This window comes from Fusarium tjaetaba (assembly GCF_013396195.1).
Source record: "Fusarium tjaetaba strain NRRL 66243 chromosome Unknown NRRL66243_c0000122, whole genome shotgun sequence".
NCBI classification, from domain to species: domain Eukaryota; kingdom Fungi; phylum Ascomycota; class Sordariomycetes; order Hypocreales; family Nectriaceae; genus Fusarium; species Fusarium tjaetaba.
In genome coordinates, this window is record NW_023501318.1 from 315,626 (window position 1) to 327,440 (window position 11,815).

At 49.1% G+C, this 11,815-nt stretch overlaps 7 protein-coding genes across 7 annotated transcripts; 3 read left to right on the top strand and 4 right to left on the bottom strand.

Annotated features, from left to right (window-relative positions):
* Positions 1 to 745: 745 nt before the first annotated feature.
* FTJAE_6301 (set domain protein) lies at positions 746 to 1,905 on the bottom strand (the record flags this gene model as incomplete). The annotated part of the gene is made up of 2 exons (XM_037352899.1): positions 746 to 1,741; positions 1,786 to 1,905. The coding sequence occupies 2 exons, from the start codon at positions 1,903 to 1,905 to the stop codon at positions 746 to 748; spliced, it is 1,116 nt and encodes a 371-aa protein (XP_037206701.1).
* Positions 1,906 to 2,478: 573 nt separating this feature from the next.
* On the top strand, positions 2,479 to 3,994 carry FTJAE_6302 (UBX7 UBX (ubiquitin regulatory X) domain protein; the record flags this gene model as incomplete). Its single annotated transcript, XM_037352900.1, has 4 exons — positions 2,479 to 2,557; positions 2,607 to 2,659; positions 2,715 to 3,899; positions 3,950 to 3,994. 4 exons carry the CDS (start codon positions 2,479 to 2,481, stop codon positions 3,992 to 3,994), a joined length of 1,362 nt encoding a protein of 453 aa, XP_037206702.1.
* Positions 3,995 to 4,195: 201 nt separating this feature from the next.
* On the bottom strand, positions 4,196 to 4,765 carry FTJAE_6303 (uncharacterized protein; the record flags this gene model as incomplete). Its single annotated transcript, XM_037352901.1, has 2 exons — positions 4,196 to 4,439; positions 4,566 to 4,765. The coding sequence occupies 2 exons, from the start codon at positions 4,763 to 4,765 to the stop codon at positions 4,196 to 4,198; spliced, it is 444 nt and encodes a 147-aa protein (XP_037206703.1).
* Positions 4,766 to 5,300: 535 nt separating this feature from the next.
* On the bottom strand, positions 5,301 to 7,160 carry FTJAE_6304 (asparaginyl-tRNA synthetase; the record flags this gene model as incomplete). The annotated part of the gene is made up of 4 exons (XM_037352902.1): positions 5,301 to 5,382; positions 5,433 to 5,741; positions 5,790 to 6,055; positions 6,123 to 7,160. 4 exons carry the CDS (start codon positions 7,158 to 7,160, stop codon positions 5,301 to 5,303), a joined length of 1,695 nt encoding a protein of 564 aa, XP_037206704.1.
* Positions 7,161 to 7,971: 811 nt separating this feature from the next.
* On the bottom strand, positions 7,972 to 8,633 carry FTJAE_6305 (small unique nuclear receptor co-repressor; the record flags this gene model as incomplete). The annotated part of the gene is made up of 3 exons (XM_037352903.1): positions 7,972 to 8,172; positions 8,220 to 8,395; positions 8,453 to 8,633. The coding sequence occupies 3 exons, from the start codon at positions 8,631 to 8,633 to the stop codon at positions 7,972 to 7,974; spliced, it is 558 nt and encodes a 185-aa protein (XP_037206705.1).
* Positions 8,634 to 9,356: 723 nt separating this feature from the next.
* FTJAE_6306 (dsDNA-binding PDCD5) lies at positions 9,357 to 10,736 on the top strand (the record flags this gene model as incomplete). Its single annotated transcript, XM_037352904.1, has 1 exon — positions 9,357 to 10,736. The coding sequence occupies one exon, from the start codon at positions 9,357 to 9,359 to the stop codon at positions 10,734 to 10,736; it is 1,380 nt and encodes a 459-aa protein (XP_037206706.1).
* A 296-nt stretch (positions 10,737 to 11,032) lies between these two features.
* Positions 11,033 to 11,526, top strand: FTJAE_6307 (programed cell death; the record flags this gene model as incomplete). The annotated part of the gene is made up of 3 exons (XM_037352905.1): positions 11,033 to 11,056; positions 11,108 to 11,196; positions 11,250 to 11,526. The coding sequence occupies 3 exons, from the start codon at positions 11,033 to 11,035 to the stop codon at positions 11,524 to 11,526; spliced, it is 390 nt and encodes a 129-aa protein (XP_037206707.1).
* Positions 11,527 to 11,815: the final 289 nt, after the last annotated feature.

Below are 11,815 nucleotides of genomic sequence, written 5' to 3' on the forward strand. Positions count from 1 at the left end.
ACTTATCGTACGACATCGATTTATTATATTGGTAGCGCTTATACTAAGTCTACTTAGCCAAAACGTAACCGCGGTCGTGGACCAATGACAAATACCAACAAGTACCGTACTGAACAGGGATCTTTTACGGCACAACCAGAGGCATTTACCTACTATTGCCTTTATTTCCATCGTGGGGTTTTGTCTTTCTGTTGAGACATGTGAGAACGACCCCCAAACATCGCCATTCGTGGCATAACTTGAGTACTAAGATTTCTGGCAGCCGACAACCTTGAAAACGGGGCCGAATCTTTTGGGCCGGATGGTGTTATTACCGCTCCAGGAACCAAGTGCGGGTATGCATGCATAATAGGCGATGGTCATCGTTAACAGCTTAGGTTGCGATCCGTGATCTGCAAACCGCATAACCGGCAGTAGTTTGATCTTGGCTTATCTTTGTTACTTACCTACCTATCTAGGCATATTTCCAGTGGGATAATTGACCCCCTGTCGTATACTGTAGGTATCTTCCTGAATGACAATGACTCATGAATAAACTCGTCGACATGTCTCTTGGCTTTTAGATTCAACATCATACTACTTGGCGATATAGCTTGCGAGACAATACAGTCCATCGCCGATACGGAACCCACTGCTCCTCTTCAATCATACAGAAATGCTATCGCAGTGGGCATTACTTGAGCTTCCGAAATGAACCATGATTATAAATTATCCAATGCAGATACTAGGATACATACAGAAAGACTCATGAAAGTGTATCTATCGTCTTGGTCACCATGGCCTCAATCTGCTGCCATCTGCGCCGCAAGAGTTCCCGCTGGCTACTCGAGCCGCCTTCTACCTCATCTATATCACCCAGAGTCTTTCCGATGATGTTCAAAAAGTCTTTCAATGCGGTCAACAGTAATTCATCAACCTCAGCCTGCGACGAACGCCCCTCGTCCTGAGCATCGAAGAACCGCTGCCATTGCCTTTGTGTACAGCATAGCATTCGCAGAGCGACCTGAGTCCTGTGGCAGCCTAATGTCTGGTCATCGAGAGTGTATCTTCCAAGAAAGTTGATACTTTCAAGGTCGGCACGCTGTGTCTTGTTCAGCATCGGAAGAATCACTTCATCTAGGTAGACCTCGTCCCAGCGATTCGTATCTAGAATGAAACCGTACTCGGAAAGAAGAAAGTCGTTTGAGTGAGGCCCATACGATACGTAGACTTCCTCACCTTGGCGATAGACTCTATCCGACTGAACACTGTATCCTAGGGCTGAATAGGCGAGCTTGCATCCTTGGTCAGCATGATTGAACAGGTCGGCTGTTGGCATGCAGACTAGTCGGTCAGCATGAGCGTAGCTTTTCATCTTGGGCATGCTGTTGTAGAAGGTTCTGGTGTTGATGAGCACCCAAGAGTACAAGTACTCATCCCTGGTCAACTTGGGGAATGCTTTTAGAACAATTTCGCACTCGCGTCTGAATATGGCATTCTGATTATCCAGGATGTCCTTGGCCCTCTTGGGGAGAAGGGCTTGGAGTTCACTCGGCCACATCATGGGCACACCGGCCTCTAGATCTTCCCGGGTTGGCAGAACTGTTTTCCATACAGAAAAGTCATCACTTTCGTCAAGAGCAATTTCAGCAGCCAAGACGCCATGAACTGAGACTCCTTGAAGGGCTTCCGTGATGTTCTTTGGTACTGTATCAATGGTGCGAACTGCCTTCATTGGTACACTCAAAATCGTTTCATTTGGCTTGAAAATATTAGAATAATTTTGAGAGGAGATCTATTGCTCACCTTGATATCGCGAGTTGCGACGATACCAATACCACGACCTGGAAGAATTCGAGGTTCAACACCTTTTAGTTTGACTCCTTTACTTTCTGCCCATGGCAGAAAAGCAGGATCAATGAGCATTTTGGGTTAAATGCACTCTCACAAGGAGAAGCTAGAAGAAAGAAAAGAAAGGTCGGACCAGCAAAAATATATATTACATGTTCCCTTTGACTCATTCATTCACTCTCCCATGTTAGATCCTTTGCAAAGTTTCTACTGGATGGCGAGCTCAATACCGCTGAGTAAGCCCCCGAAACCCGAAGGTCGGCGCTGAAGCTAGGGCCACGTGATGCCATAAGCGTCATAGCTAACTTAGCTCTCATAGCTGCTCTGCCTTCACTCATGATGGCTTGGTTTACATCCATTCAAGCCTTGTTTAATCAGACATGATCGGAGTTGATTCTTGCCATTAACTTTTTGCTTTACTTATTTGACCGTCCCATTTACTTGCTACACCACTAATTAAGACGTCTTTCTTCTTTACTTACATGACAAATATTCACCAATTCTCAAGGGAGTAGAAGTCAAGACGAGACAGCTCTAACCTTGACAACACGTCGCAACTTTATCTTGCTCACAATCGCCCACTCACCCACTATTTTCAATTCTTCCATAATCTAAGCCAAGAGCTCATCAACTTCCACATAATTCACCATGTTTTATGAAGGAACTCTTCAGGAAGGCATCTCGACAGCCGTGGGTCAGCAGAAACTTGTCCTATGTTTCGTGACAGGTATGTTTGTCATCACCCAGGCCCACGCAATAACTCACATGCATTTCAGATGAAAGCGACGAGAGCACACAATGGGAAAATGAGTTTCTGGTCGATGATACGGTAGGGATCATGGAAATCTGCAGATCATATGTGATTGGGGCTAATTACGGTGTAGTTGAGCGACTTACTCAAGGAGCATTCTATTGCGCTGCGTCTCAAAGCTGGGTCCGAGGAAGCCGGATATCTAGCTCAGATCTTCCCTCTACCACGGACTCCGACTGTTGTTATCATCAAGAATGGAGAACTAAAGGAGTACATCACACCGGGGACCAGCAAAGACGATTTCTTGCGGAGAGTTCAGACTGCTTTTAACTCCACAGCTGCACCTGCAGCTCCAGCTCCAGCTACAACCCAATCCACCCCGGCACCAGAGCAGGCCAGCCCACCGCAGCCCCAGACAGAGATACCCGCAGCTTCAGAACAGCAGAACACTCCACCAACAGCGGCTCCTTCAACATCAGAGAATGTTCGTCGGATACTAGCTGAGAGGGCTGCCAGGCTGCAAGCCCAAAAGGAGGAGAATGAGCGTAAGGTGAAGGAGGAACGCGCAAGGATTAAAGAGAAAGCCAAAGCTGAGGCTGAAGCTGGTATGGATACGGACAACGCCCGAGCTCACAAGCAAGCTGAGGCAGTAAGGAAGAAGAAACAGAAAGACCAAGAGGAGAAGGCACGGATCCTGAAGCGCATCGAAGACGACAAGGCAGAGCGACGCCTCCGTGCGGAGCAGCGTGAGAAGCAGAAACTTGATAACCTCAAGGGCGGCGACGTCGCTGCGGCATTAGTGAGCGCACCAGAGACAAAGCTGTCAAACTCCTCCAAGTCTGGCGCGATAACGGCTCTTCAAGTCCGCTTGTTCGATGGATCAACATTGAGGAACCGCTTCAAGACGACTGCGCACCTAAAAGAGGTTCGACAATGGGTGGATGAAAACAGAGGCGATGGCTCGCTGCCATACACATTCAAGCAGGTCCTCACGCCTCTACCGAATAAGAACATTGATGAGACTGAGGAGGACAAGCCGTTAGGAGATCTCGGCCTCTTTCCGTCTTCGACATTGGTGCTTATTCCCGTCACAAAGTTTACGACCGCCTACGACGATTCACAGGGCATTGTTTCGAGAGTTGTTGCATTCATTCTCAGCATTTTCACATGGATCTTCAGTCTGTTCGGAGGTGGTGATGACCGCAGTGGGCACCGAGGGCCTACGAGCGATGCGCCCGCCAGTTCTCAAGACCGCGTTCAGTCATTCCAGAATCGCAGAGATCAGCAAAGAGATCAACAGTTGTACAATGGAAATTCGGTAAGACCCTGTATCCCACTCTGTATCATGAACTTGCTAACACCACAAAGCTGAACTTTGAGCCACGGCCAGAAGAGGAGGAGAAAGATGAATGAAGGGGTTTCCCAATTTGAGTGGGAGTAATGTCTTTTTTTGTTGTATTATACAATTGACAGTGCTGAGATGTAGCAGTAATATTTCCCCACCGGATTCCTATATGCACGCTGTCAGGAGATATATATCCCCGATGTTGTTTCCTTTCCCATAGTGATATCAAGTCCCTTTTGTTCTCTTTTCAACCTCTAATTCGTCCATGCTTACTGACCAGCGGCGGCTTGGCAAGCCTTGAGTTGCTCAAGGTACCAGTTGCAGATCTGCATGTTTCCGTTGTTCTCATCCATGCACTTTGTGAAGTTCTGCGCGACACCAGCGCAGTTGTTCTGGTTCCAGGACTGCTCTTGAGGAGCGGCCTGGGCCTGGACGGGGGCAGCAGCCTCGGAGGAACCGCCGGAGAAGAGACCGCCGATGGCGTGGCCTACTGAGGAACCGATAGCGACACCACTGAGAACAAGTTAGCTACACGTGTTCGAAGTATGAGCTCTACAGGTGCTTTGGAGTACATTGCTCCACCCGGAACTTGGAACTCCGAATACACCAATTGTTGTAGATTCACAAGGGGATGCTTACGCAGCAGTGCTGGCCATTTGACCGAACAGTCCAGGGCCCTGAGAACCGGCAGCCTGAGGAGGCATGGCCTGGGCGGGAGGGTGAGCCGCAGCGGGAGGAGCAGCGTGGGTGGTGGCAGGGCGAGTCTGCTGAGGAGCAGGCTTGGGAGCAGCAGCAGTAGGGCGCGAAGGAGCGCGGCCGACGGATCGTTGACGAGGCATTGTGGTTGTAGTGTTGTGAGGTTTCGGTGGGAGATTTGGTGATGCGATGTTATGGAAGTGTTGAAGAACAAAGTTCGAGATGTTGAGTTATGAGGAGAAAGATCGGAAAGAAAGAATACCGGAGGCACGGATTTCGGAGGCGCATATCAAAACAGCCAATCACGAGGGGCAAATTTCAACGAGGGACGGGGAAGATTGGCCAGTAGGGCCTCGGTAGAGGCATTCCCCCAGGCGCCAGGGGCCCAGAGCACTCCAGGGCCTTCCGTTGACAGCCGCTGGGCAACTTTTTAGTGGGCACCTCCATTAATTGAGTCATAGGTGAGGTTAGTGAAGGCTACGATTGATTACGACCGCTTTCAACGACGGAGATATCGGGCATTTCACTATCCGATATAAGTCTTGTGCCGATGTAAATGACAAACAGTGAGTAAAGCAGTTTCGCTATTTCATTCTAGACGTTAACTCTAGAGCGGTCTGTTCTACTATATCAATGCCCCGTACTCCATTTTCGTTATACATCTCATAAGCGCAGCGTTTACGGTGTGCATCTGCCCATGTATCGGGGATACAAGCAAGCTTCTCGGACAGTCCAGAGCTTGAGGAGCCACGCCAGGAATCTGGACAGTTGTCAGTATACATCAAATCATAAAAGTACCGAATAACGTACCGCTCAGCTCCCAGACCGTATCCTCCGTGAGGAGTAGATCCGTACTTGCGCTGGTCAGTGTACCAGAAGTATCCTGTAGGATCAATGCCCTCTCGCTTGTAACCGGCCATGAGCTCCTCATAGTCCCAAATTCTCATGCTGCCTCCGACAATCTCGCCAACTCCAGGCATCAGAACATCGACGGACTCGGTCACGCGGGGGTCATCCTTAGCCCTTGACATGTAGAAGGACTTGATCTCGACGGGGAAGTGAGTGAGGAAGATGGGGCGGTTGATCTCGTCGGTCATCTTGCGCTCAGCAGCCTCGGCACTGGCCTCCAGTCAGTCTGTGTGTATTCAAAATTGGCGAAACACTTACATATCGTCGCCAAAGGTGTGGTCGTTGCCATCCTCGTTCTTGATACCACGCTCTCGCAGCCAATCAATGGCATCGGAGTATCGCATGCGCAAGAAAGGTCGAGAAGGCTTCTCGAAGTCAGGGTTGTACTTCTTGATAGCCTCAGCGGCAACAGGGTTCTCGAGTGTCAGATCGATCACACGGCAGATGACGTGCTCAAGATGGTCCAGGAGGTTGTCGAAGGTAATGAAATCGAGTTCAGCCTCGACGTGGGAGTACTCAGAAAGCTGCATTGAAGTTAGATGCGATCACTTGGATATAATATCTAGCTTGTTGCCTCATATGGGTACTTACATGGCGACGGGTAAGGGACTTCTCAGCACGGAAAGACTTCTCAATACAGTAGCAGTCACCAAGGACAGGTAGGACAGTCTCGAGGTAAAGCTGACTGGACTGAGTCAAGTATGAAGTCTCGCCATAGTAGTCGAACTTGAAAAGAGTAGAGCCACCCTCGACCTGAGTCTGCACAAGAGCAGGAGGGCTGACCTTCTTGACATCCAACTCCTTGTAAACGGTGTGGAAAGCGTCCTCGACGATGTCGCGAACGAACATGACGGCGGCGGGCTTCTCGTGGCGGAGGGTAAGGTGGCGGAGGTTCATGAGGGTGTTGGTATCACCGTCAACGGGAACCAAGTTGGTGAAGGCCTCATCACCACCAGGGGCCTTGGCGATGACCCTGAAGTAGTCGGCGCGAAGTTCTCGGTCGAGAGGGGCGTGAGCACCGGCGGGAACCTCCCAAAGCTCACCAATGATCTCGAGGGAGGTCTCTCGTGAAAGAGTAAGGGCATCGTAGGTCTTGGAGAGATCTCCGGAAAGGAGACATTGCATGTAGTTGAGACCGCGGCGCAGAGTCACAAAGATAAGACCACCTTGCTTAGCGACACGGTTGACACGGCCCTGAACGGAGACGCGCTTAACTCCCTCAGTGGGCTCATCCTTGCTCTTTCGGAGCGTACCAATCTTTGAAGGGTCGGTCTCTTGGAGGTTGATCGCGACAGGCTCAGGAAGTGAAGGGTCGTTGGTGATCTTCAGCTTCTTGGCCTCCTCGAGAACAGCCAGACGAGCGGCCTCGTCTTGAGCATCCTTCTCAGCTCGCTTAGCAGCAGCCTCGGCCTTCTTCTTCTGCTGAGCAGCGTAGGCGACAGCCTTCTTCAGGGCTGACTTGGCAGCAGGCTTGTAACCCTCCTCATCATCCTTCTTCTTAACCTGGTACTCGGACTCGGCTCCGTGGCGGTAGTAGGCTTCAAGAAGAGACTTGAAGGGGGCGGCCTCAGTGCCCTGAATCTCGGGGAGATCGCTTCCGGCTTCTTCGTCGACGTAGATAACCGCCATTTTATGCTCTGCTTTGTTTTCTGCTTCAATCGATGCGAAAACAGGAATCGCGGCCTTGGGTAGGAACTTGGAGGGGTTGTGGTGCCCCGCGATTGCTCCCCTTGACTCACGTCCGATAATGGTGGGGTGAAAAATTGTTAGTCACCTCTCTGGCTTATCTTTCCACGTATTAAAGCGATAAGAGCTCAACTTTACCATAAATCTAATGCGATGCCGGATGACAAGGGAGATGTTGTCCAGTAAGGAGCTATTTGTAATTGTATGTCTTATCTTAATCTTTCTTGACCGAGGGATTGGAACCTTTTATACGCCTCCAAAGCCGGCCAAGGAGTCATCATCTAGGTTTTCCTCTTATCAGCTTTATGCTGTAACAATTAGTCAGTCATCATGGTATTGATGTCTTAAAGCGTGAGCTAGAAGTGTTATTCGCAGTTGAGACTACAAGCATATGTCAATTGAAACACAAGTCGTGCCCCCTCTAGACGCAAACTTCACTGTATCCAGCAAGAAAGCAAATTTCGGAAGCAAGCTGCGTTTCAGAAGAGTCCGATGTCTAAGTGTAGTTGTCTCATCACTATCTCCCCAAAGCAAAAGTCAAACCCAAGTTCCCAAACGCCATGCCCAGTGAATTCAACTTTTCAAGGGGACCGTATAGGTCCCCAACCATCTATTTGCCTGACACAATCTGGGTATCATTGTAAGCCTCCTCCTGAAGCTGCATACTCTGAATTCGACCATCAACAGCTGGCGCCAGATTTCTGTGCGATTTCCAACCATTTGGCCCGTCAGCATCATAATTCTGCTGTGAAATTCAGTTTTTCGACTTGTTCTTTTTGTTCTTCTTCTGCTTCTTCTTGTTCTTATCTTTTCCATCAGCAGAAGAGCTGGGCTGAGATGGAACGGGCGACTCCTCTGCTGGTCGCTTTCGGTTCTCAACAGACTTGAGCAGTGCCTTGGCTCGTTCCTCTGCAATCTTTTCGGCAAGCTTACTGCTGATTGTTTTGTTGTCGCCCTGTAAAAGGTCAGTCTTGGATCTGTCATGGCTTCGTCGCTACATACTAGGTCCGCCTTGAGGATACGCGCGGTAGCCTCCTGGTTAATAGTCAAGGTACGCGTTTCAGGCTCCGGAGGAGACTCGATGTTCTTGATCTTTTCAAAATATTGCTGAATTCGCTTGAGTTCAGTAAGAACGGCTTGTGTTTGAGCCTCATTGCCCTCATTTAATTTCAGTGATGCTATCGCGAATGTTAGTGTTGATCATGTGGCGTCGTGTCAGGTGAAAGAGAGCTCACAAAACATTAGGGATTCGATCGCGTAAGCTGTAAGTGAGAACAGTTTCGCCTTGTCTAATAGGGGCAACTGAGAGGCCATGCCTTCGAGGTTGCCCAACAAAGGCTGTAGTTTTTCTTCAAGAGCATCAAGCTGATTATCCAGCCGATCGAGATCCGGTGTGATGTCCTTAACGTCTGTCATGTTGAGTTCTGTGACTAGGAATGTTGAGAGGCGCAATGTTGCGATGTTCACGTCGTCGCATGAAAGACTTCGCACAGGCGCAGAAACTTGTCAACCATGAGACCCAATAAGGCTTAGTGGCTTTTACATTCATGAACCGAAGTAATGCAACTAAAGGGTATCACAGTCCGAGAACTTCCTTAAGCTGAAAACAAAAGAATGCTGAAAGTGGAAGCTTTTCATGAATTTTGGATTCCTTTCAGTGAACTCTGTACACGAATCCTGTTACATGATCCTTCCATGCTGTGTAGCCTTCACCACCGGCTATTTTCAGCATCAGACCAAACGATATCGGAGCCGAGCACTCATTGGCCAATTATTGATGCTTTTGAACCCCACTATTGATCATCAAAACTTATTAGGCTCTTGTTACTCTAATTGGCCTGGTCTAAGTCGAAACAAATGGGAAAACGGACTCGGCTGTGCCATTCTTCAACGCATCACCAATTTTAGTATCGACTCACCAGCTCTAACGCAACTCAACGCCTTCAGGAACAGACGAATTAAGAAATCGATATCTTGTTAATCAGACCTACCAAAAACCGAGTTTCAAAGGCTAGCCTCCATCGCCCCTCGCTCGAGTCTGGATGCGCGCGTGCACATATTAAACCTCGATCTTTCGGCTTCTGAGCCACCGTTTCTCTCCACGACGACTCGATCACCAACTTCAAGCTGGAAATCATAATGAAGACGCGGGCGACCACTCAAATAGCGAGAAAATCGACCCGATGGCTCCGAAGTAGCCCCAGTTTCGGCTATACACGACCCTTTGCTTCGGCAGTGCCTCCGACAGAACAACGGAAACCAGAAGCCGTACCCCCAGAACTCAGCAGTGCGCCATCACGGCCATGGAAAAGCTCTAGTACCCAAGCTGGATCTATCAAGCCTACATCAACAAGCCCTTCGTCGCAATTCTACGTCCCCTCGGTTGTCATTCCAGCTGAAGCAGCGAAATCTGGACCAGTACATAAGATTCATATCCTGGGCGAAGATGTTAGATCAAGATTCATCGCCCACGCTCTATGTAGCGTTTATGATTCCGTTGAGACGGTGCCACTTCGCGAGATGCCCAAGTCAAGATATCGAAATATCGAAAAGGTTCAACCTGAACGGACAAGGAAGAATGCATATGTCGAGAAGAATGCAGCCATCTCTGAGAACGATGCTGCACCTCAATCTGACCGCTCCCATATCGATGAGTTGATAGTTACCGGCCGTGGCTATGAGGCTGTTAAAGCGATCGCTTCAGTCAAGGATCGAATCGACGATAAAACATCGATTTGTCTTCTTAACGACGGCATGGGAGTGCTCGAGCAAGTCCGCGAACAACTCTTTAACGGAACCCAGCCTGAGCCCAATTTTTACTTGGGCCATATGTCGCACGCACTCGCTTTCAACCGGAACAGGGATTCTGTTAAGCAGCTAAGGAGTGGGCGAACAGTCTTCACCAAGGCCGATCCGGTACTAAATGTCGAGAAGGAGCTCTACATCCCTGCTGAGCAGCAGCCTAGTATGATGCGCTCGCTGAGGAAGGCCAAAGAGCTCAACACAACCTTCAGTACTTTCGAGCATTGGCTAAGGTTCAAACTACCCTCCGTTATGTTCACGGCTGCTGTTGAGCCCGTTTGTGTGCTTCTTGACCTCCCATACCAAGGTCTGTTGGAAAATAGAAACGCTCAAAGGCTGATGGATCAGCTTCTAGGGGAACTGGCTCTAGTGACGGAGAACATGCCGGAGGTCCAAGACTCGCCCGACCTCTTAAAGTTCCTCCGTGGAGAAGGCCTCAAAAGGTTCTGCTACCGTCGCATCACAGGCAAGAGCAAAGCCCCCAGTGATCTGCTGACACGCATCAACAAGGGTCGGCAAACAGACATTAACTATCAAAATGGATACTTCTTGAAGCGGGCTAGGACTCTCGGCATAGACACGCCCAGAAATCAACTGATGGTTCAGATGATTAAGGCCCGACGTATTGAAGAAGTGAAAAGGTTGCAGTCTTTCATACCCGTCCAGGAGGCATCACCAGACATTTTTAGGCAGAAGTTTCAGCAGCGCATATTGTAAGATGCCTTATTGTAGAATAGGGTGTTAACGAATTGCATCTTTGGCACTTGGGGCGTTCTATATACGGTTGAAGATTTCACAATAGCGCTTGAATTACTCATGCAGAAGACAGTCAAAAACTCTTTGTCAATTGACAGGATATTTGACACCAAATCAATAGTATCATGATGTTTAATGTGTTGCTTGGTTTGGCTTACGTAACCTAATGCCCCTCCTACGATGTGCAAAGCAGCCCCGCGGCGTCAGGCTGATCTCGCGACTCACCAAAACGTTGAAGAACGTCACATATCAAAATCATGGACGACGCAGAGTTAGAACAGGTAGCCCACTCTTGCGGCCTCATCGGAATTCATCACTGATGTTCTTCGCAGTTACGAAAAGCTCGCCTGAAGCAACTGAAGGCTGAAGCCGGTGGTAGTGGAGGCGGTTCTTCTGGTCAGGAACAACAACAGCAGCGCCAGTCAGTTGTCTCGATTCATACCGTGCGACACTATTTTACTGACCTTGAAATAGACAGCAGCAAAATGAAGCTCGTCAACACATCCTCAACCAGATCCTCCATCCCGAAGCCGCCGACCGTCTAGGCCGTATCCGACTTGTGAAGGAGGAGCGCGCCGCCGACATCGAGAACCGACTTATCACACTTGCGCAAACCGGTCAGCTTCGACAGAAGGTCACTGAGGCACAACTCAAGGAGCTTCTCAACGCTATGTCGGAGAGCAAGGAGGAGGAGAAGATTGTTGTGAGCAGACGCAAGGCGTGGGACGATGACGATGATTTGGACCTGTAAGAGGTGCCTGTGATACCATTGCGAAGATCAGAGTGAGGAAATAAGGCAAATTCGTGGGCGGGACCTGCTTTTCTGTCTCGAGTAAAAGGAAACAAAATGAATGTGATGGCTCAAGGTGCAGAATATGGGTTGTTCCTCAGACCTTGAAGGGAAAATCTGCTTTGTCTGCTCGTATGATTTCATGACGTGCATGGTTCAATCGACTTGACAAGTCGGGGAATCTTGGAACAGTAATTTTGGCCTCAATAACAACGCTAATTGGCAATTCTAAATTTGACATGTAATACAG